This window comes from Mesoplodon bidens, assembly GCF_964165515.1.
Source record: "Mesoplodon bidens genome assembly, chromosome: 2".
In the NCBI taxonomy this organism is placed as follows: domain Eukaryota; kingdom Metazoa; phylum Chordata; class Mammalia; order Artiodactyla; family Ziphiidae; genus Mesoplodon; species Mesoplodon bidens.
This window is the reverse complement of record NC_138177.1, coordinates 62,220,766-62,242,793: the sequence shown is the minus strand read 5'-3', so window position 1 is coordinate 62,242,793 and position 22,028 is coordinate 62,220,766. Positions and strand designations below refer to the sequence as shown.

The following is a 22,028-nucleotide window of genomic DNA, read 5'->3' as shown; positions in this document are numbered from 1 at the left end:
TTAACAGTCATTACTTCTATGGCTATAGACAGAATTGTTTCTTCTTTGAATTAGCTTGTTTTAAATAGAAACATATTTTTGAAAACTGAGAAATCAAAACAGCTTTCAATCTACTTTTTTTAAATGAAGAAAAAAAATTGTATTTGCCGCACAATACAGTGCTTTTTTTCCTCAGGCTGACCTAATCATCTTTTTTAAAAATCCACGATTAACTTGTTAAAATTATCTTCTAATGATTCTTCCATTTTTTTGTAAATAATAATTCAATAAATCAAAGTAAGTCATCTGGTTTTCTGGGGAAGTTTTAAAACTAATACCAAAAAAAGTAATCATTTTCTTAGAATGTACCTTATACTTTTCAAGCAGCACGATAAAATTATAAGGACATCTTAGGAAAGGTAACATGTAAAAAATAAGTCTGACTTTTAGATTAACGGCACCATAAAAAAATCAAATATTATTATTGCTATCAGTAGGTAGCTCTTTTGCAGTTTCGTGGGTTTCTCCGCTGATTTTCTGTTATCACCGTGACAAGTGACTAAGTATCTAGGGCTGGCTTCTAACACTTGTAAATATTACTTGTTAACCTGATTACATCTTCGTTCCGTGCTGAGAAAAATAGTATGTTGATGTTTCAAGCACTCAAGAAAAGAACAAAGGTGGAGTATTATTTTCATTTCTAAGATGTTTACCTCTACAGTTTCATGGCCTTTTTGATGTTTTTGCGATGAGTTTGCCAATTACCAAAATAAACAATTATTTTTGAGTAACTAACGTAGGATAGTAACCGAGAATCAAGTTTTTAAGCAAACCGCCGAATTAAAACAACGTAACGGTCTTGCAAGTAAACATGGATAACCGGGTTTTCGCTTCCCCACACATGAAGCACATCAATCCCCCCGATATGGCGACCCGGAGCCCCGAGGCCCAGTCCCGCCTCTAACGCCGCGACCGCGCGCGCTGGTCCGGCTGGTACCGCAGCAGAGACCAGGCCAGCGCACAGGGCTCTACGAGTTCCCTCTGGAGTTTGCTCTTTCGTCTTTATTAAAGTTGTTTTTTGGTTTTTCGTTTAAGACAATACACCAGGAGGGTACCATAGCGCCAGCCGAACAGGCACTTCGGAGCCTGGAGCCTCGGAAGGAGCGGCAGTGTCCTAGAAGAGGTCCTCCTACGTCCCCATTACGGAGGCAAAATGGTGGCCGCGAACGCCAGCCCGCTGGCCCGGGCGGGGTTTCGGCGCGGCAGGGGAGGAGCCCGCCAGACTCTGGCGGCCGGATCGGTCCTCACGCAGGCCCGCCCCGGGGCCCACAGCCCGAGAAGCTGCCGGCGTGGCGCCTGCGGCAACCAGAGCCCGGTCGAGGGATTGGAGGCGGCGTACCCGAGACCGTGAACAAGGACGCCATTATGGCCCTCCCCTGCCAGTGCCTCGGCCGCAACCCGCGCTGGAAGCGAGGCTCGGGGCTCGGAAAAAGGGACGAGGAAGGGGATCGGAACCAGGGCCGGGCGGGAACAGAGAAGCGGGAGGGGCGGGAGGGGCGGGATGACTGCCGGGCGGGAGCGGAGGGGCGGGGCGGGGCGAGGCGAGGCGGCAGGAACATGGGAGGGGGCCTCCCTTGCAGGGCTGGCGGCGGGACCCGGCTCAGTTAGCCCTCTCACTGCGGGTGGGGTCCAGAGGTAGGGCGACCCACCCTGTCCGGAGCTCCCCCGTGCGGCCCGGGATCGTGGCGGGCGGCTAGGGCTGCGCTCCCGCAGCGCCTCTTACCTGTGCCTTCCCCGTCTCTGTCGTCCGCCATCTTGTTGCGGCGCCGTCGCCGGGGAGAGCGCTGTCGCTAAGCTAGGTCGCGGCGTCCTGGCCCCCTGTAGCCCTGCGGCTAGTCGGCCCTGGAGGATAGGCGGCTCCGAATCCCGAAGGAAGAAGACCCTGGGCGTGGGCGGGGGAGGGAAAGTTTGGAGCGCGCGCCCTCCCCCTTCCCGCCATGACCCTCTGGCGCCCGGGAGACCGGAAGCCCGGACCCGCCGCCCGCGACCACTGAGCCGCGTCGGGGGCTTCAACCTATTCCTTCAGTACCGAGGCCTGAGCCCTGGTTTTTCTGGCGTGGAGGAAATATTTAATAATAAAGTTCCGAACCCCTCCTTTCCCTTGTTTATGATCCGTTTGGGGACACAATGCTCTCCCCCTCCCCTCCAGTTCGTAGGATGTGGCGTTGCTCGATTCTTTTTACTGCATATTTTAAAACGCAATGGGAGAGATGGGTGCAGAACTCGGCTCCGGGGTGACAAAACCAACCGGCAATCCCACCTCCTCTTCTTCCAGTCCGCACCCCGCGGAGAGGCCGGACCTGCCCCCCCCTCTGGCCCCCCGTTTTCTCCCGTCCAGTGCTCGCCGCTTGTTCCCAGAGATGGGGACTGCACGGCGGGCGAGAGCTGGAGCTGGGACGGAAAACTGGGCCGGCGCGGGAGGAAACCAGAGCCGTTAAACTGTTATTACTGGAGGAGCGGAATCGCTGTAGAAAAACGTGTAAAATCGGCGCAAACACTGCGTCGTCAAGGCTGCGATTTCTGATACAAAATAGAAGGTTCTCATAGCAACAAAAACGTGCCCATCTTATGCTCACTGTTACGTACATGAAATTTCTTGTGAAATTTGACAAGACCTCCAGTTAAAATTACTGGGAGGGAAAGTTTTAAATCTCGCTTTTCTAAAACTTCGAAGCCGTGGCATGTTAAGTTTTTGTCTCATTTTAAGGAAAAGTTCACTATACTGGAATATTTTCTTTTAAAAATGATTTTTGAGTAATATGCCTAATAGTATGGTTCAAGCAAATATATATTTTTAACGAGTTTTAGATGCTATTTAAATGCATGTGTGTACTAATTTAAATTACTTGATTTTATGTAAAAATCGATTATAAACTTAACTGTAAATATTAAGAGGGCTTCAAAATAAAAGGTATTTAATGGTTTTACTGAGTTTTTATGCTCATATTATTCTGCTTCTATCCCTCAGTAAATCCTAAAGAAAACTGACTAATATTCTTTATTAAAATATTTTTTCTGTAGGAGATATATGGTGCTGCATCAGCATTCTCTCTGAAATTGACTATAAACAATTGAATCTTCACAAAATGGCTCATATTAGAAGATATATACTTACATAAAATGAATACAATCGTGAACAGTAAGGTCTCAATGCCGAAAAATAGCGAAAAGTAGTCATCAGCACTCATGTATATTTAAATTTCATAGTCATCATGGTCTAGCTATTGGTTTTTTAAAGACCCCTCTTTCCATATGGACGATGAAGGCCTTTGAAATAAACGTGGGAAACGCCATCTTTAGTCTTCAGGCCTGCTACTGTGCCTTTTCATGTGCTGTTTCAGTTCCTTTTTACGGAATGACTTTCCCTCCTCTCTCTCTGCCCTAACATTCACCCTCCCACAGACACACATATGTCCCATCCCTGTTGTCAGTGACCTCCTGAAAGGTCATGCACTCGAAGCTTTCCCTGTCAACCCGTTACTCTGAGGTACCATAGCCATACTGTAGACCCAAATCACATTGATTTTCAGTGACTTGTTTCCCCCTAACAAACGGTAAGCTCTTGAGGACAGGAAGTGCTTTATTTGTCCATATATCCGCAGTGTCTAGAACAGCTTTTCAATGTTTATGTCTAAAATAATGTGCATTTTAAAAATTAGGACAGAATTTAGTCTTCTCAATGACTTATTAAGAGACAAAGCTTTTCATTGTCTAGATTATTTCGAGCCACGTTTATCTCTACTCTGAACTTCTACAGCATATTTAAGGCAACATTCTTTAAGTCTGGATGAGTAAAAACAATTTCTGTTAATTAACTCCTCCCCCCAATTAGATTTGAAGACTGGATCCTAATATATGCACCTTTTGTATACCCACAGTACCTATCCCAATTTGGGGCACATACTATGAGCTTAATATGTACTTTTCAATTGACTAATTAGCTGATTAGACATAAAAGTCTGTAATGATTCTGGAAAACTTTCCACAAAGTGAAGAAAACTGGTTATCCAAGTGACAATTTAAGCCCACTCTGCCAATCAGTGGGGCCAGAGGGATGTGTACAGGTTATGTCTTTTTGCATGATTGAATTTATAGTGTTAAATTTCTTCTCACAGGCATCTGTTCTGTGCCCATGAGGGAGACAGAAATGTTTCTTCTGAATACAGCTGACTCACTTACCTAAGGTGTGGGTAAAGTGGAAAGGGTAAGTGGTGTGAATAACGCAAAATGACAGTAAAAAATCTTCACAGCACCTTTACTGTCCTAGTATGGAGATTGTTGACATCTCCTTGGACTAGGAATAATCTTTTTTAAACTGGATTTTCCTCAGCCATTGCCCTGTACTGACTTCATGATCCTAGGCAAGGTGTGTAATCTCTTTAAAACTTAGTTAACTTAGAAAAATGGAGATAGCAATGTCCAAGTTCCTTGCCTTAGAGTTTTCATGAGACTGAATAGATGTAACTGAAAGCTTTGAAAATTTTAGAGAACTTGTGAGGAATCCCCACTTCCATGTAGGAAGGAGTACTTAGAGGTCAAACCCCAACTTCTTTTCTGAGATTCGACTTGGAGAGTTTCCTTTTCCAGTGCTTCAGCTACACGACTGGGAGGTGGTCTGACTCCAGGTCTTACACAGGTTACTACAAGAATCTGCTGCCTGCCTGATGTGATCTAGCTTACATGATAGAGCTTCATCTTAAGTTTGTGGCCCCTTCCTGATTTCCACCTTGCCATTTTTAAATCTTACCAAGCATGAGCAGCCTTAAACATATCTAGCTTCCTTGGGCTCTAGACCCAGGAAAGTGAGAGGGATGGTGTTACTTCTCTGGTCTAATTCCAGTTTTCTAATGGAAGCTGCATCCCTTCCTTGGATGATTAACATCAAGAATGTCCAGCCTTGGGGCTTCCCTGGTGGCGCAGTGGTTGAGAGTTCGCGTTGCCGATGCAGGGGACGCGGGTTCATGCCCCGGTCCGGGAAGATCCCACATTCGCAGAGCGGCTGGGCCCGTGAGCCATGGCCGCTGAGCCTGCTCGTCCGGAGCCTGTGCTCCGCAACGGGAGAGGCCACAACAATGAGAGGCCCGTGTACCGCAAAAAAAAAAAAAAAAAAAGAATGTCCAGCCTTTCAAGGAAGACACTACTCCTACACTACCCCTACCCATAAGGCAAGTAACCTAACCCTGTGATCTGAAAAGGAGAACCTTATTAGAATACAACAGAATAAGAGTACAGTTTCATTACAGTTACAATAATAAAAATAACTCTTTAAATACTTTGTATATATTATCTCTTTTAATCTTTATGAGGCTGATAGCAACTCCGTTTTACAGATGAAAAAGCTATATATTCACATTAATGGCCTGTTTAGGGTTTCAAAGCTGGTTGGTAAGAGCTGGCTAGGAATCTAGTTCTGATTCCAGAGCCACTCTGCTATCCTGCTTCTTTATAAATGTAAGATATCATCATTATATTCTATTTCGTAACCTGAATATTGAGAGAAGAATGTTAAGGGCAAAAATTCTGGGCGGAATTTGTCACCTTCCTCCCCCACTTTTTTTTTTACTGCTTCAAAACATCAACCAAAGCAACTGGCAGGACTCTTAGGAACTTTAAAGCAACCAGATAATGGCATGCATGTTGTCCTTGTCTGGACAAAGAATTAAGCTAAAGGCCTAGCAGGAGAGGAAGTGAAACCCACTCTTCTACCGGGCCCCAGTGGTCTGCTCACCTTCTTTTCTTTCCTTCCCACCTTCCTGCAAGTTGAGGTTTCAGGTCTCTCAGTAATGAGGGAGAATTGTGTTAAATCCTTGGCTCTGGACAAGAGCATATTCAGTGCCAGAGTTCCTTCAGGCTTTTCAGGGAGACCCAGAGCAGGAAGCTGGAACTGCAGCACTTGTGGGCAGCTTGAAAGTAAATCTTACATGAAACCACAACTCTTAAAGCATTTGGAAAAATAACCTCCTGGCCCTACTTCTGGCAGAAGTACATGTTTCTTTCTATTTCCCTTAAGAACACACACTGACACAACAAGTTACTGTTTAATTCATTGCTTAAGCATTTCCTGTTCTAAGCAGCACTTTTCAGGGACACTCATTGCTAAGCAACTTTTGATGAGTCCCTGTTCTTTATTCATTGAAAATCAGACCTGAAAGGGGAAGGGTGGTAGCTAACCCAGAGATTCAAAAAATGTTCATGATCTCTTGTACAACTTCTTACCCCTTAAGTGTGAAAATAGAGGAAAAGCTAGAATTATACAGGTAATTGACTTTGGAATAATTTTTTTTAGTTCCAGCTTCAAAAATAAATCTTTGAACTTAACTTTCACTTCTTATCATGTTTACATTAGGAGATAGAACTGTATAGAAGAATTAAGCACGTAGCCTTAGGAGGTAAATGGACCCAGGATTGAACCTCAGTCCACTGTTCATTAGCTATATGACTTTGGACATGTTATCCTCTCCTCTGTAACCTCGGTTTCCACATCTGAGGTTACACAGAGGTAAGGAGATGATTGACCAGGTGGGACATGGAGGCCACCTCTGCTTCTCCCTTGACTTCTGGACTGATTTGATTCCTTGAGACTATGGCCTCGGGACTCTCTGCTGACTCTAGGGCCAATACTGATAATATTTGGAGCATTTACTATGTTCTAGGAATGATGCCCAGCATTTTACATCATCACAGTAATCTTATAAGAAGGACACTGATATGGTTCCCTTTTAAAGATGAAGAAAACCAGAGTTAAGATCCCAAAATTTCTTCTCTGAGAGGAAAGGTGGCTTTTCTCTGCTGAGCTTCAAAGCCTTTCCTGAGATGCCTCCTCAGAACCTTAGTCTGGATGTTCCATTTCCTCCTTATAACAAACCACTGGGACACGACTGCTTTCCTGCCTCTTGAAGGAGGCGTTGTCTAGTCAACGAGGTGAAGAGGGGGTCTGTGAGGGGGCCGGAGCATCCCAATCTCTCTAGCTCCACCTTCCCTGCTACCCTTGGTATGACCATGTAGACTTTTTTTTTTTAATCTTAAGGGTTTCACTACTGGCCTATGGGGAAAGAGGTAGGATAATAAAATTAACAAATGTGGATGTTATAAACGTCCTGGAAACTTAAAAAATTTTACAGACATGGTTCCTGATTCATAAAGCTCTTGACTGTCTCTGAGATGGTAAGAGCCTGTGCCTGGCTCTTCCTTCACTCTGCCATTCCAATACTGCCACTACTGAAATTAATTTTCCTTCCCAGAATTTTTTTTTTTTTTTTTTTTTTTTTGCTGTACGCGGTCCTCTCACTGTTGTGGCCTCTCCCGTTGCGGAGCACAGGCTCCAGACGCGCAGGCTCAGCGGCCATGGCTCATGGGCCCAGCCGCTCCGCGATGTGTGGGATCTTCCCGGACCGGGGCACGAACCTGTGTCCCCTGCATCGGCAGGCGGACTCTCAACCACTGCGCTACCAGGGAAGCCCCTTGTATCATTTTTTAAATTAGATTCCACGTATGAGTGATATCATATGATATTTGTCTTTGAGAGACGTGGATTTTTAAATTTCAGATACTGAGAAGTAAATTCATACTATTATTTTGTATTATAGATAATTCCAATACTGTTTGCAGCTTTAGAATTGAGCAGAAAATGATCAGTGCTGTGCCTCATCTTGACTTTGTAGGCCTGGCCTGTGATTATGGCCACTTACCCTTAATAAAATGCCTGTGAACAGCAATCAGTTGAGACTGCCCACTCTCCTGCACTGGAGGCTAACTCCTTGAAAAAGTTCCACATTATCTAGTAACTGCCCTAGAACAGAGATCTGCAACCCCTTCCCCAAGAGAGAATACCACTAAGCAAAGCAATACAAACACAAAAAGATTTTTAAATCTTCACGGGTTTTACTGGGTTTTTCTTTGTACTTTTTTTTCTTTTTCAAGTCAGCTGTATTTTCAAGAAGGTAAGGGAAGGTGTGAGATTGGGAGTGAAGAGCGGTGACAGGAAAGAGAGGTTAGGAAGTTATTTTTAGGAAGGCTTGGAGGGGAAGGGAAAGTCAATTACATACAGGGAGTGGGGCAGGGAGGCTAAGCCAAGGGAAAGCTAGTTAACTGGGGAAGGGCTTACTTAGTCCTCTGGTCCCTCTTGTTTCTTCCTACATGTTCACAATTCTAACTCACCAAGTAGTAAAAGAAATGCAGCTGCGAACTCCTGGGTGGGAGGCGTGACCTTGTTCATTTTAGCCTCCCTCTCCATTCTTGGAGAAGGAAGTTTCATTCAGTTATCAGAAAATATTTATGAATATTTTATGTCCTGTGTGCAGGACGGTCTGTTAGGCACAACAGAAAGTACGCAAACATGATAGCTGATAGCTGCCTTCCTTTTGCTGAGATACTTTTAGAGCTGGTAGTGTTAAACTAGCAATCTTTTGGGAATTCCCTGGCGGTCCAGTGGTTAGGACTTGGTGCTGTCACTGCCAGGGCACAGGTTTGATCCCTGGTCAGGGAAGTAAGATCCCACAAGCCTTGTGGCCAGGCCAAAAAAAATAAAGAAACTAGTAATTTTGGGGGTTTGGGTTTTTGGGTTCTTTGTCATCCAATCTCTTGGTCCCGAAGGTTACTAATTATTGGCCCACAGAACTCAAGTACCCACCCACCAAAGCTACTTTCTCCTTCATATGATGTATAGTGTGTACTATACCCTTCCCATAGTCTCAGCGTACCCAACAATGGTTTGTATCTACAGTATGTGATCAATTATTAGTTATCCAGAACACCATAGAACTGTGTCATTGGATTGAACTAATGGTGTCTTTTCTCCAGGAGATAAGTGGTTGCAAATTTAACTAATTTGACTAAGTCTATTTACTAGGTTGTTTTTGTGTGTTTGTTTGTTTAGGCTGCTCTGTGCAGCTTGCGGATCTTAGTTCCCCAACCAGGGATTGAACATGTGCCCCTGTATTGGGAGCGTGGAGTCCTAACTGCTGGACTGCCAGGGAAGTCCCTCACTAGGTTGTTTTATTTCAGTGCCTGGAGTGGGTCCCAAGGCCACCTTCATAGACCTTTAACTAAGTAGAATATTAACTAGAAATTTAGTACTAACTATGGCTTACATCTCATAGAGGAATGTATATTGTAATCATACGATGATGTTTTTCATGGAAAAAAAATATACAACCAAGAATGTAATAAATACTTTTAAAATTGATGTCCACAAACACAAAACCCTCCCTGGATGATCTTAAATAACTATGCCTATACAGAAATAAGGGTTAAAGCATATCTTCTTTTTTTTTTTTTTTTTGGTACACGGGCCTCTCACTGTTGTGGCCTCTCCCGTTGCGGATCACAGGCTCCGGACGCACAGGCCCAGCGGCCATGGCTCACGGGCCTAGCCGCTCGGCAGCATGTGGGATCTTCCTGGACTGGGGCACGAACCTGCGTCCCCTGCATCGGCAGGCAGACTCTCAACCACTGCGCCACCAGGGAAGCCCACGTATCTTCTTTTTAATGGCCTTCTCTTTAAAATGTGAGTGATATGAGTGTCCAGTAGACTGTGTTCTTTCTTTACATTAGTTATTTTTAAAGAATAATCACTTTAAGAAGGAACAGCATAATGGGATAGCCAGGCACAAGGATCTTGAATTTTATTTCTATTTTTGCTCTAATGTTATTTAAGAATATCTACTGCTGGAATTTCTGTGGATTTATTAGACTTCTATGCCTCCATTTCTTTAAAATGGGTATAACATTTTTACCACTTATGCTCTGAAGTCTTAGAGAATTATGATCTCTTCCGTTAAGTATCACTTGCCTAGTAACACCACGAACAGAATTTGGGGATCAAACATGTTGAATAGGATCACTATCTTATCTTCATAATGTGAAAAGCAAATTTTATATCCAATCCAGGGTGTATACACCTATATGCCGTCCAAATCTGTCGTACTCTCATCTCTGTCTGGTCTTGAGCTATCCTGGCAATGAATACTTCTTTATACCCCATAGCAAAATATCACTATTAAAATAAAATGAATAAGAAAGATATCAGCTCGATATAATCCTAGTTTTAAACAACTGGCCTCAATACCATTCTTTGTTTTTATAAATAGACTTTATTTTTTAGAGCAGTTTTAGGTTTACAGGAAAATTAAGCAAAAAGTAAGAGTTCCCATATACCTCTTTTTAGCTCGCTCTACACACAGTTTCCCCTACTATTAAAATCATGCATTAATATATTCTTTTTTATTACATTTAAATAGTTGAAGACAGCTATTGCTTTGGTGAATAAGAAAAGAAGTATTCTAGTGATCTTAAGGAGATTGACCTGCTGGCTACTGACAGAATTTCTTTGGCACCATTTACACACAGACTAAAGTTATTTTATTCGGTAAGAATTCCCATATTTAAATAGCTACTCACCTAGTTGGGGGCACAGTTTGTAACCAAACATGATAAAGGAAGCACTAAACTTGTAACATTAAACTATAGACTGAGGTTCTACTCCTAACTTCCCTTGGTTAGTAGCTTTGGCTGTGTCTCTTAACCTCTGTGAAATTCTGGGATGGATTAGAGAAGCTAAAACAGTCCTTTTCCATTCTTTCATGAATTTCATAATCCCTTGTTCCCAAAGTGAGTAGAAGACTATTTTAAGTGGCTCAAATATGTGTGTGTGTGTGTATGTGGTTTTTGGGGGTTTTTTTTTACTTCTGTTTTTATTTTAGTGTGTATTAAAAAATCTAGTACCTTGGACCCATGATTTCACAAATGTCATCGCTTAAGATGAGCTTGGTTTTTGGTTTTTTAAATTAGTTAATTTATGTCAAATTAAGGAAAATGTTAAGTATCTAATTATAGAAGTAACAGGGATATGACAAAAACCAGAAGTAAAGAGCATGGAATTCCCTGGCAATCCAGTGGTTAGGACTCTGCTGCGCTTTCACTGCCAAAGGCCCAGAGAATTAAGATCCCACAAGCCACTCAGCGGAGGGCTAGGGTGGGGCGGGGTAACTGAATAAGGTTTGGGAAACACTGGATTAATTAATGTACTAACCCATTTGAGAAATTGTTTCAAGTGGGGCTGTGTCCCACAACTCTTTTTTGTAATCTATACTCTAAATAATTTGGCTCAATTAATGAAACTTAAAATTTACAGGAGGAAGACAATACAATAAGAAAAGTATTTTATTAGAGAAATGCCAAGAAGTTAGGGAGCGCAGCACAATTACATCTAATCCCAAAATACCTTCACTATTTCTGGAAACTAGACAAAATCTACAGGGCCAATTTGGGAATAAAGGGAAGGGCTAATTAAATCCATCTTAAAGTTTTTCAGGCTCTAACAATTTCCTCACATTATATGGCTTGTAACTTGATAAATTAGCCATAAATTTATCCTAGTGTTTGAGTTAATTCACAGCTCTTTCTCAAGTAAAATGCTGTCATGATTCTATCAGTCGGCAACTCCATTCTGCGTGGCACCAACTGAACTGGCTTTTTATTTGGGGGGAGAAGAGACGTTTGACTCTCATTTTTATATCAGTATAAGGCTTCCTCTGTCACCTCAAGTATCTAAAGCATGTGACTCTTTCTTTAATCCACATATGGGACGTATAAGGCCAAAAAGAGTAATGCATTTTATTCATCTCCGTAACCCATGTATCTTTGCCCAATGCCTGAAACAAATACTTGTTGAGCCAAAAATTGAAATAAGTTAATTGTGAATAAACCATGATCCTGTTCTGGTAAAGATACACTTAAAATATCAGTCATTTGAAATTCTTGCATCTGTCCATTTTTCTGGATTTTCCATGCCCTACTGGTGTAAATCAGAAGGCAAAGAACTTGGAGTGTCTCAGTTCCCAACCATAAGTTATAATATAGTACTCTTTTAGAGAGTGGACAGAAGGTGCCTCACTTGAATAATTATTTCTGTGGTGTGCAAAGCTGCTGTTGAAAATATCTGCTATTCCATGCAATGTACTGTATTTAAAGGTTCATTTAATAACCTCTTATTAAGTTTGGATAGTCTTCACTGATGAATGTTTATTGTTTCTTTGCCAGAAAGCAAAATCTGTCTTTTTTTCCCTTAGCTCTTGGGAGCTATCAGTCCTTGATTATAGTAATCCACTTTTTTCAGGTACTTAGTAATACCTATTGCCTCTGTTACTTTTGTAAATGACAATAGCTAATATTCAGAATCCTATGGTGCTAGGCCCACAGCTAGCATATATGACTTTAACACTCACAGTGATCCTATGAGGTATATGCTATGATTATTCCCACTTGATGTTTTAGAAAACTGTGGCCCAGAGAAGTGAGATTCCTTGTCTTTTGACCAAACTGAGACATGAACTTAGGTAGTCTGACACTAAAACCTGTGCTATTGCTACTCCCCTATGGTTCTGTCCCTAATTCTCCTATTTTGCATCATGTTTTTTTTGTTTGTTTTCTTTTTTTTTTTTTTTTTTTTCCGGTACGCGGGCCTCTCTCTGTTGCGGCCTCTCCCATTGTGGAGCACAGGCTCCGGACACACAGGCTCAGCAGCCATGGCTCACGGGCCCAGCCGCTCCGCGGCATGTGGGATCTTCCCGGACCGGGGCACCAACCCATGTCGCCTGCATCGGCAGGCGGACTCTCAACCACTGTGCCACCAGGGAAGCCCTGCATCATGTTTTACAGATAAAACTTTCAAACTATTTTCCAAAGGAGAAAGGTTAATGTTCCTAAATTTAAAAACCAATTTTATGGTGAGTCCTTCTGTGAGTTTTTTTCAATCCTTTGTATTGTACTCAAAAAATGCATTCCTAAAATGTATCTGTTTTTATATTTGTATTCTTATGCAAAGATTTGCTTGATGTGATGTGCCATTACTTCAAGTTATAATACAATAACCATCTGTCATTCTCTTCTTCATGTTCATGGAATAAGATTATATGATTTAAGGACCACACATTCATGGTTTCTTCCCTAAATAATCATGCCTACAGCTGGGGCACCCCAGCAACTAATTGTGTGCTCCAGACAAGATTTTAAAAGTAGGGCACTAAAGGAGGCCCTAAGCTGCATCCCTTCTCCCGAAAGCCACTGTGGTCCTGGGGAATGAGTCCTGGGCACAGTGACAAGAGTTTTTATCTGGCACACCAGCTCCCAGGGTTTCAAATGACAGAATGACAGGGTGTTAACCCAAGATTCTAAGTCTGCCATTGTAAATCTACTGAACACAGAGGGAATAGTTATGAACGTAGCTTCTGTCCCCCATCCTTTCTAGTTATCTACCAGTCTAGCCATGTGTGTATCTGCACCCCCAAACATTTGAAACATTAACTGTCCTCTCTTCTCCACCTAAAGATTTTAAGAAAATGTATATTAGTATGTGTTAAGTACTGAAGCCTCAAAATTAATAGGTTTGTAACTGATGCTATTGCAGACAAATAAATAAGAATATATCACCTTAGTTTATTTATTTGCACATGTAGATATATGCATGTATATATGTATTTTCTGCTGTAGAGAAAGGATGTACCAAACCTGAAACAGAGGATAGATAATTTTATACAAATGCATAATCAGTTTATGCATGTTCTTCTGTTTCTTGTTGTTGTTGCAACTGCTGTCACTGCTTTCCATGACTTGGTATCTTAGATTGAATTTCTGCTCTTGCTATGTTTAGAAACTATTTTTATCTTGGCCAACTGACTTAATATGGAACCATGTGAGTGTTGCTATTTTTAAATATATAATAGTCATCCCTAGAACCCATTTAAAGCCCTGTAGAGGACCATTGTGTGCCTATCCCACTCCACTGCACATGTTCCAGGATGTAAGATAATGATTTTTAAAAGATAAACATTGACTGAGTTCCTACTGTATGCCAGGCAGCAGGCTGTGTACTTTCATGTTTTTTTACTTACTAACAACAACAAAAAAAGCCTGTGTTGCTAGAGACTTCTTGCCTTACCAAGCATATTGTACCTCTACATGTAATTATAAAGCTGTGTACTGAGTGGAATGAGCGTGGGTATTAACTCCAGTCAGTCCTGAGTTCAAATCCTATCTTTTTTTTTCTAAGAAGATATCTAGGGGGCTTCCCTGGTAGTGCAGTGGTTAAGAATCTGCCTGCCAATTCAGGGAACAAGGGTTCGATCCCTGGTCTGGGAAGATCCCACATGCTGCGGGGCAACAAAGCCCGTGCGCCACATCTGCTGAGCCTGCGCTCTGGAGCCCACAAGCCACAACTACTGAAGCCAGAGAGCCACAACTACTGAAGCCCGTGAGCCACAACTACTGAAGCCCACATGCCTAGAGCCCGTGCTCCGCAACAAGAGAAGCCACTGCAATGAGGAGCCTGCACGCAGCAATGAAGACCCAACACAGCCAAAAATAAATAAATTAATGAATTATTTTAAAAAAAGAAGACATCTAGGATGTAGGGACCCTAATACAACGTTAGCCAATATTTATTTATTTGTTTATTTATTTATTTATTTATGGCTGCGTTGGGTCTCCGTTGCTGCGTGCGGGCTTTCTCTAGTTGTGACAAGCGGGGCTACTCTTCATTGCAGTGTGCAGGCTTCTCATTGCGGCAGCTTCTTCTGTTGCAGAGCACAGGCTCTAGGCACGCAGGCTGTAGCCGCGTGGGCTTCAGTAGTTGTAGTTCGCGAGCTCTAGAGCGCAGGCTCAGTAGTTGTGGCGCACGGGCTTTGTTGTTCCACGGCATGTGGGATCTTCCTGGACCAGGGATCGAACCCGTGTCCCCTGCATTGGCAGGCGGATTCTTAACCACTGCGCCACCAGGGAAGACCTCAAATCCTATCTTTGCCACTTGTTATATATATGAAATTGGACAAATTACCTAAACTCTCTGAGCCTCTGCTTTTTCATTTGCAAAATGAAAATAATACTTCCTTATACGTTGCTGTGAAGAAATATTGGGTTGGTGTAGGATACTAGGCACTTATACAGTGTCTGGCACAAAGCAACACAGTAAAAGGTAGTTATCGTTATTTTTTTTATTATTCCTAGTTTCTTTCTGTCCTGAAAAAGAAAAGATCAAAGAGCTTGGAAGACACCTGCTAGTTAAGGATCACTACGCTACTCCTAGAACTGTTTGACCCGAGCAGTTTCAATCTGCATGGCTAGAAAGTGCTGCAGTAACCTGATGTGGCATTTGAACAACTGCCATACCTTTTGATTGGGGCCTTTTGCCCCTGGGAGTCCTCAGACATCTGCTGGAACCCCATGAGTGAGTCCTGGTAATTGTTTAACAGAATATTAACTTTGAGGCATGTGTCTTTGTCTGCTTGGTCATGACACAGCTTATTGAAGAGCAGCAATGCATTACACACACCTTCAGGGGAAATCGTTGGCTCTCACATCTACATCCAACTGGGTCTGGGTTGACACCACCAGGTGAAGATTTCAGAACCCCTGAAATGTTCTCTGGGAGATGTATTAGATGCTCTCCGGATCAAGGGCACCTAGAGCTTTTCTGGGTTGTCTGAGATTACACCTTGTGAATTGGAGTTTTCCCTGAATGCCAACAGAAAAAGCAGGTTTGGTTCCCCCACTCCTGCTCTAGTGGTCCCTTGGTGTGGTCTTCTCTACTGTCTGCAATTGGACTGTCCTCTTAAGAGGACTTGATACAGTTCCTTTAATTTGGGGGCAGGAGTTGGGAGACCTGGGCTGCTGCAGTTGGTGAGGAAAGAGACAAGAGGTCTTACATTTACTGAATACCTACTATTCTGCCAGAAACTTCACAATGAAGGTAGCATTGCAACAGGTAAATTGGGGGAAGATTTTCCTCCAACTGTTTGCTTAGCATGAAATTTCACATGTAGTTTAAAAGCAAATTTTATATGACTATTACAAGAAACAAATCATTTTCTTTTGGTTATCTGAACAAAATGAAAAAAAAAAAGAGTCATCTTGCACTGAAAGTTCACTGATGATCCATGTCTTCTACGACACAATATACTTATAAGAAATATTTCTAGAATGTAATTTCGACAGTCTGATTCCGATACTTCATGGGTTCTTATGGACTTTCTCAAGCGATTATTATACCCTCAGGTATTTATTTACTCCTGAAGTGCAAGAATTTTGACATTTCCCAGATCACCTAAAATAGGTCTCTCTCATAGTGTCTGGTTCATAGCAGTTGCTAGGGCAATGAAAATTTCAATGATGCTGTCTAATACCTCAAGGTAAACATTTTTCCAAGCATTTTTGCATGGAATTTTACTAAGTGAAGGGCTCTCACTTTGTTTCATAAAAGTAAATGATCTAAGCAGTCCTTGGAGATGGTTGATATTTTAAATCTCTCTCTCTTGTGTACAGTCTTGTTTGGAAAACGGTTGTTTTATTTGCCTTAAACAGGCAGTCAGGATTTATGTAAATGGTTGATTGTTCATATGATACAATTTTGCCAGCAAAAATCAAGTATATAACCACAAAAAGAATTTTATATGTAAATGTAATAGTTACTCAAAATTTTGAAAAAATAGATTTTAATATTTTCACATCTAAATCAAGCTTACTATTCTGCTCGTTATATTTTAAAAGTGTCCATGTTAAAAAATTCGATGTTCTTATTAGAGTTTTTGCAGTGGATCAGGCATCTTTGCAGAAATAATGTATTGTTCACTTGAATGCCCAGCAGGCAGAGTTTAGCAGTTGTTATAAAGTAAATTGGCTTTAATGTGGTCATTTAACTGGTTTAACTCATATATATATATTATCAGACTTGAATGGGACTTTTCAGGGAATTTAGTTTGGATTTTTTGTTTTCAAAGCTTTAAAAATTTATAAAAAGAAGCTCTCAGTGAAAAGGATAGTATAATTTAAAATTCTCTGGAAATTCCCTGGCGGTCCGCTGGTTAGGCCTTGGCGCTTTCACTGCTGTGGCCAGGGGTTCAATCCCTGGTCAGGGAACTAAGATCCCACAAGCGGCATGGCACGGCCAAAAAAAAATTCTTTTTTTCCACTGCTTAAAAAGGACTAACTATTTTTTGAATCAGTAATATATGCGCATGGCACAAAATCAAAAGGTACAAAGGCTTTAATAGTGGAAAACAGTCTCCCTCCCTCCCTGTCCGCCACCAACCTAATATCTCTCCCTAAATACAGTTACCAGGTTTTTTTTGTTTCTATTTTTAAAAAAACAGATGCAAATATATATACATTTTTATTAATGTCTTTTTAACCTTCCTTTTTGAGTAACTCCAAAAATGTCATAGCATATAATCCTTCCAGAATTCTATATAAAGTCCTTATTCTACATATGAAGTGCAGAGAAAATAAAAATTGTTTATTTTCTCTGACCCTTAGGAAAGTCTTCTATTATACATTAATACAATAATGATAATAAAGTAAATTCTGCTACAGATTATGAAGGAAATAACCAAAATGACCATATCGTATATTTTAACTAAATAGAAAACTAGTTGCATTGAAGTTAAAGATTATAATAAAATATTTTAGGGAATTCCCTGGCAAGCCAGTGGTTAGGACTCGGCGCTTTCACTGCCAGGGCCAGGGTTCGATCCCTGGTTGGGGAACTCAGATCCCGCAAGCCTCGAGGCCAAAAACAGAAAAAAAAATTTTTTAATTATTTGACAATCATTTTTGTATATACTGTTTAATTTTCTAATGTTCAAATAATTCCTGAATCAAAGCTTTTCATGAATTTATACAGGATTTGAAAAAATCTAGTTTCCCCTCACTGGGAATCCTGCTCTCCTTACTATTTTTTTCATATGCCAAGTTCAAAAAGTAGAATGTACTGGACATTTTAAATATATTATGTCTAATCCTCATAACAACCTTGCAAGACTGGATTTGTTGTCCTCTTTGGAGATGAAGAAACTGAGGCTTTGAGAACTGAAGTGACTTACCACAGGTTCAAGTAGTAAGTGCAAAGCTGGGGTGCACATCTAGTTCTAAGGACCCAAGACATGACCCACAATGTTATTTGAAACACAAATCTCCTGGTCTAGAAAAAGGATGTGATGCTTGACGGTGTGGATCTCATTTCATCAGGCATGCGTCAGAAGCCTGAAGACACATTTGTAAACAAAATAGAGTCAGGGAAACTAGGTGAAAATAGATTTAGGTGAGGTGATAATGAATAAAATAACCATATCCTTCAGAGTGTTGATTAGCAGCCCATGTATTTCTGTGAGTCGGTACAACAGGACTCCATCCTTGGCCCTGTTCTGATCAACATTTTATTAATGCTTAGAACCAGAGCAGTGACTATGGTATGGTAGGACATATAAATACCCATTGAATAAATGAATGAATGATTGTGTTAATCATATATTTAGCTGTCACAAAATTTCAAGTTGCAATAATTATATCAAACAGGAAATTTAAAATTAAAGTATCATAACAGGCAAATGTGATAGGTCAAGGCTAAAACAATGAAATTTAATAAGGATAAATGTTAAATCCTAAACTTAGGCTTCTATAATTGATTTTACAATGAGAAGATATAGGTATTAAGGCTTTCAGTATGAAAGAAAGAGTAGAAAAGGAAGGAAGGGAAGAAAGAAGGGAAGGAGGGAGGGAGGATTGTACTTTTCATGAATAAGAACCTTAAAATGAGGCTAATAATATGATATAGCTACTGAATGAAATTAACAGACAATTAGGGAACAAAATAAGGAGGGTATTTCTTATGCTTGCTCTACAATAGTCAAACCCCATCAAGAATGTTGCAAACTCTGGTTCTCTCTTTTAATGGGAACAAAAGCCATATGAAAAGAATCCATAGGAAAGCGACTAGGGTGATGAACAGAATTAAATCTGTGACATAAGAAGAATAGTAATGGTATTAAGGACTTTAGAAAAAAATAAGTTGGGAAAGCACAATAGCCATCTTTGAAAACTTGAATGGTATATGGAAAAGAAACTATATTTACAGGATATTACTGGACCATAGACTCACATGTTTGAAGAATCCTCAGAGGTTATCTCACCCACCTATCCATTTATAGCTTGAATCACAGATTATAACTTTTACACATATCTCAACGAGAGCATAACAGAGTTGTTGACCTGGAAGCTAAATTAGTGGGACTCAGAGTGTGGGCCCAAGACCAGCAACACCAGCATTACGTGGGTTCTCGTCAGAAATATAAAACTCTTGTACCCCCATCCTAGATCTATGGAACCAGAAACTCTGGAGGTGGGGCCCAGCAGCCTGTATTTTAACAAGCTCTCCAGGTGATTCTGATGCACGATAATATTTGAGAACCATTATAAATCATCAGATGTAGGTGTCTAGCCAAAAACCTTGATTGCAGTTTTTTTTGAAAACCTACCTTCCCCTCAGTAATTCCTATTCATCTATCCTTTGACCAGGTCCAACCATTAATCCAATTCATCTTGTGCAACAGATATTTGTCAGGTTTTGGCTACACAGCTTCCAAACCTCCTTTCTATTAGGATTGGTCTCCCATTTTATGAGTCTTAAGGGTAGAAAAGGTGTCCCACTGTGGATGCCAAAGGGTCCAGATATTCCCTCTTCCAATCCTCTGGGAACAAGGTATAGACATGTGAGCCAAAATGGCAAATTAGTGGCTCCTGCCTGGAACTCTTAACCTTGAGCAACTAACACAAAGACAAAGGGATGGTTTAGAATTCATTCATTGAGCAGGATCTAGGGGCAGCAGATGGCAGGAGAGTCTGATGCTGGTGGTGGAAGCAGAGCATCCAGCAGTTTTCTGTGGGGTGACCTTCATTTTGGGTGTTTCTGCCTAGCTTTCTGGGGTTTCTGTCCCTTTTCTGAGCCTGTCCCTTTTCCAGCCTACCTACTGATTCTATAATCCACCCTATATCCTTTGAATTCAGTACTAAGTGAGACAGAGTTTGTTTCTGTTGCTTACCAGAACCAGAAGGATACCTACCTACTACTCTTCCTCAGCACACATTGCATATCAGCTAGGCACCCAGATGAAAATAGGTAATCACTGCCGTCCAACGTAAGCAAGGAGTAGAAAAAAAGGTTGAAGCTAGTGGCTGGATAGGGCTCTTTATGCCCTACCATAGTGAATCTTTAGGAAAGATTCCAAATGCTTCCTGAAATAATCCAACATTGCTTGATTTTGTAGAAACTTACTAAATTACCAATGGCTGTACCACCTCTGAAATAGTCTCACCAAAGAAACCGAAACTGAATCTAATCCAGCTTCTTGAGCTTTCATTTATAGGAAATGGAGTTAATGGAAGAATGAGTTAAATGACATCAGGAGGAAGCAAACAGGCGAATCCAAAATATGGGACGTTGTATAGGACAACTAATCTAGTCTCTTCCATAAGTTAATGACATTAAAAAAATCAGTAGGGAGGAGGGAAGGAGGTCACTCTAGAAGAAAAGAAAATTAGGGGGTATAACAACCAAATGTAATGTGTACATCTTGTTTGGATTCTGATTTAAATAAACTAATTGTGACATATGAAGAAGAGTAAATTTACAGATAACAAATAAAAAGAAAACAATTTCTCCAAAACCTGTTATTTATATAGTGCCATAAAGCACACCTTTGATTTTTCCATAAATGTTAAATAAGAAGATGACTTGCATTTAATAGTAATAAAAAGATATCTTATGGAATAGAACACCTAATAGTTTTAGACCTGTGAGATCTAATCATGGTTACTGCTCTGTGACCCTGAACAAATTACAGGACACACTCAGCTGTAGAATGGGAAGATCCACAAGAAATGGTCAAAGTACCTAATAAAGGCTATGGTAAAGAACATGACAAGCACAAGTGCTACAGAGCTGTAGCTTTTTTAACTGAGAGGGTTTTTGGTTTTTTTTTTTTACTATTTTAATGAATTAATTATTTATTTATTTGGCTGTGTCAGGTCTTAGTTGTGGCACTCGGGATCCTTTGTTATGGCGCGCAGGCTTCTCTCTAGGTGTGGCGTGCAGGCTTAATTGCCCTGCGGCATGTGGGATCTTAGTTCCCAGATCAGGGATCAAACCCATGTCCTCTACTTTGGAAGGTGGACCACCAGGGAACTTCCTAAAGCTATAGCTTTAAAACAATAGTCCAGGACTTCCCTGGTGGCGCAGTGGTTGAGAGTCCGCCTGCCGATGCAGGGGACGCGGGTTCGTGCCCCGGTCCGGGAAGATCCCACATGCCGCAGAGCGACTGGGCCCGTGAGCTATGGCCGCTGAGCCTGTGCGTCCGGAGCCCGTGCTCCGCAACGGGGGAGGCCACAACATTGAGAGGCCCGCGTACCACAAAAAAAAAAAAAAAAAAAAAAAAAGACATGCGGTGTATAATGAATGGACCAAAAAAAAAAAAAAAAAGGCACCAGCCTGTATTCCTTCCTATGAACAGATTTTGCCTTAAAATATCTCAGAACGTGCCCATGAATTGATAATTATGTGTAATTGATAATTATGTGTATCTCCACTGCTTAATAGAAAAGTAACATTATTCATGGAAGAATGTGTATCTTAATGAACCACAGGCACATTAAGAAAGGAAAAGAGCCAGACTACCTTTCTTTTTTAAGAAATTTACCATCTTAATCACTTTAAGGATACATTTCAGTAGTGTTACATATACTCACATTGTTGTGAAGCAGATCTCCAGAAATTTTTCATCTTGCAAAACTGAAACTCTATACCCATTAAACAACAATTCCCCATTGTCCCCTCCCTCCAGTCCCCAGTAACCACCATTCTACTTTATGTTCCTACGAATTTGACTACTTTAGATACCTCATATAAATAGAGTTATACATTGAGACTGGCATATTTTGCTTAGTGTAATGTCCTCAAGATTCATCCATTTTAAAACACGTGACAAGATTTCCTTCCTTTTTAAAGGCTGAATAATCTTCCGTGTGTGCATACCACATACTGTTTATCCATTCATTCATCAATGGACATTTGGGTTGCTTCTACCTCTTGATTATTGTGAATATTGTTGTTGTCAACATAAATGTGCAAATATCTCTTTGAGACCCTGGTTTCAATTCTTCTGGGTATA

General features: G+C 41.1%; 1 protein-coding gene across 3 annotated transcripts in view; it reads right to left on the bottom strand.

Moving 5' to 3' along the window:
- The window catches only part of DRC8 (dynein regulatory complex subunit 8), a 126,608-nt gene extending 123,620 nt beyond the window's left edge, over window positions 1–2,988 (bottom strand). The window contains exons 1-2 of one of the 3 annotated variants that reach the window (XM_081225527.1): window positions 2,288–2,472; window positions 1,763–1,921 (exon numbers count right to left, since the gene is read on the bottom strand). Coding sequence is in view for 1 of the 3 variants with exons in the window: in XM_081225525.1 (XP_081081651.1) it covers window positions 1,763–1,793 (31 nt within the window). In the remaining 2 variants the exon portion in view is untranslated. Of the gene's footprint in view, window positions 1–1,762 lie in introns of all 3 variants that reach the window. The other 2 variants (XM_081225526.1, XM_081225525.1) reach the window with 2 other exon arrangements.
- Between the last annotated feature and the right edge of the window lie 19,040 nt (window positions 2,989–22,028).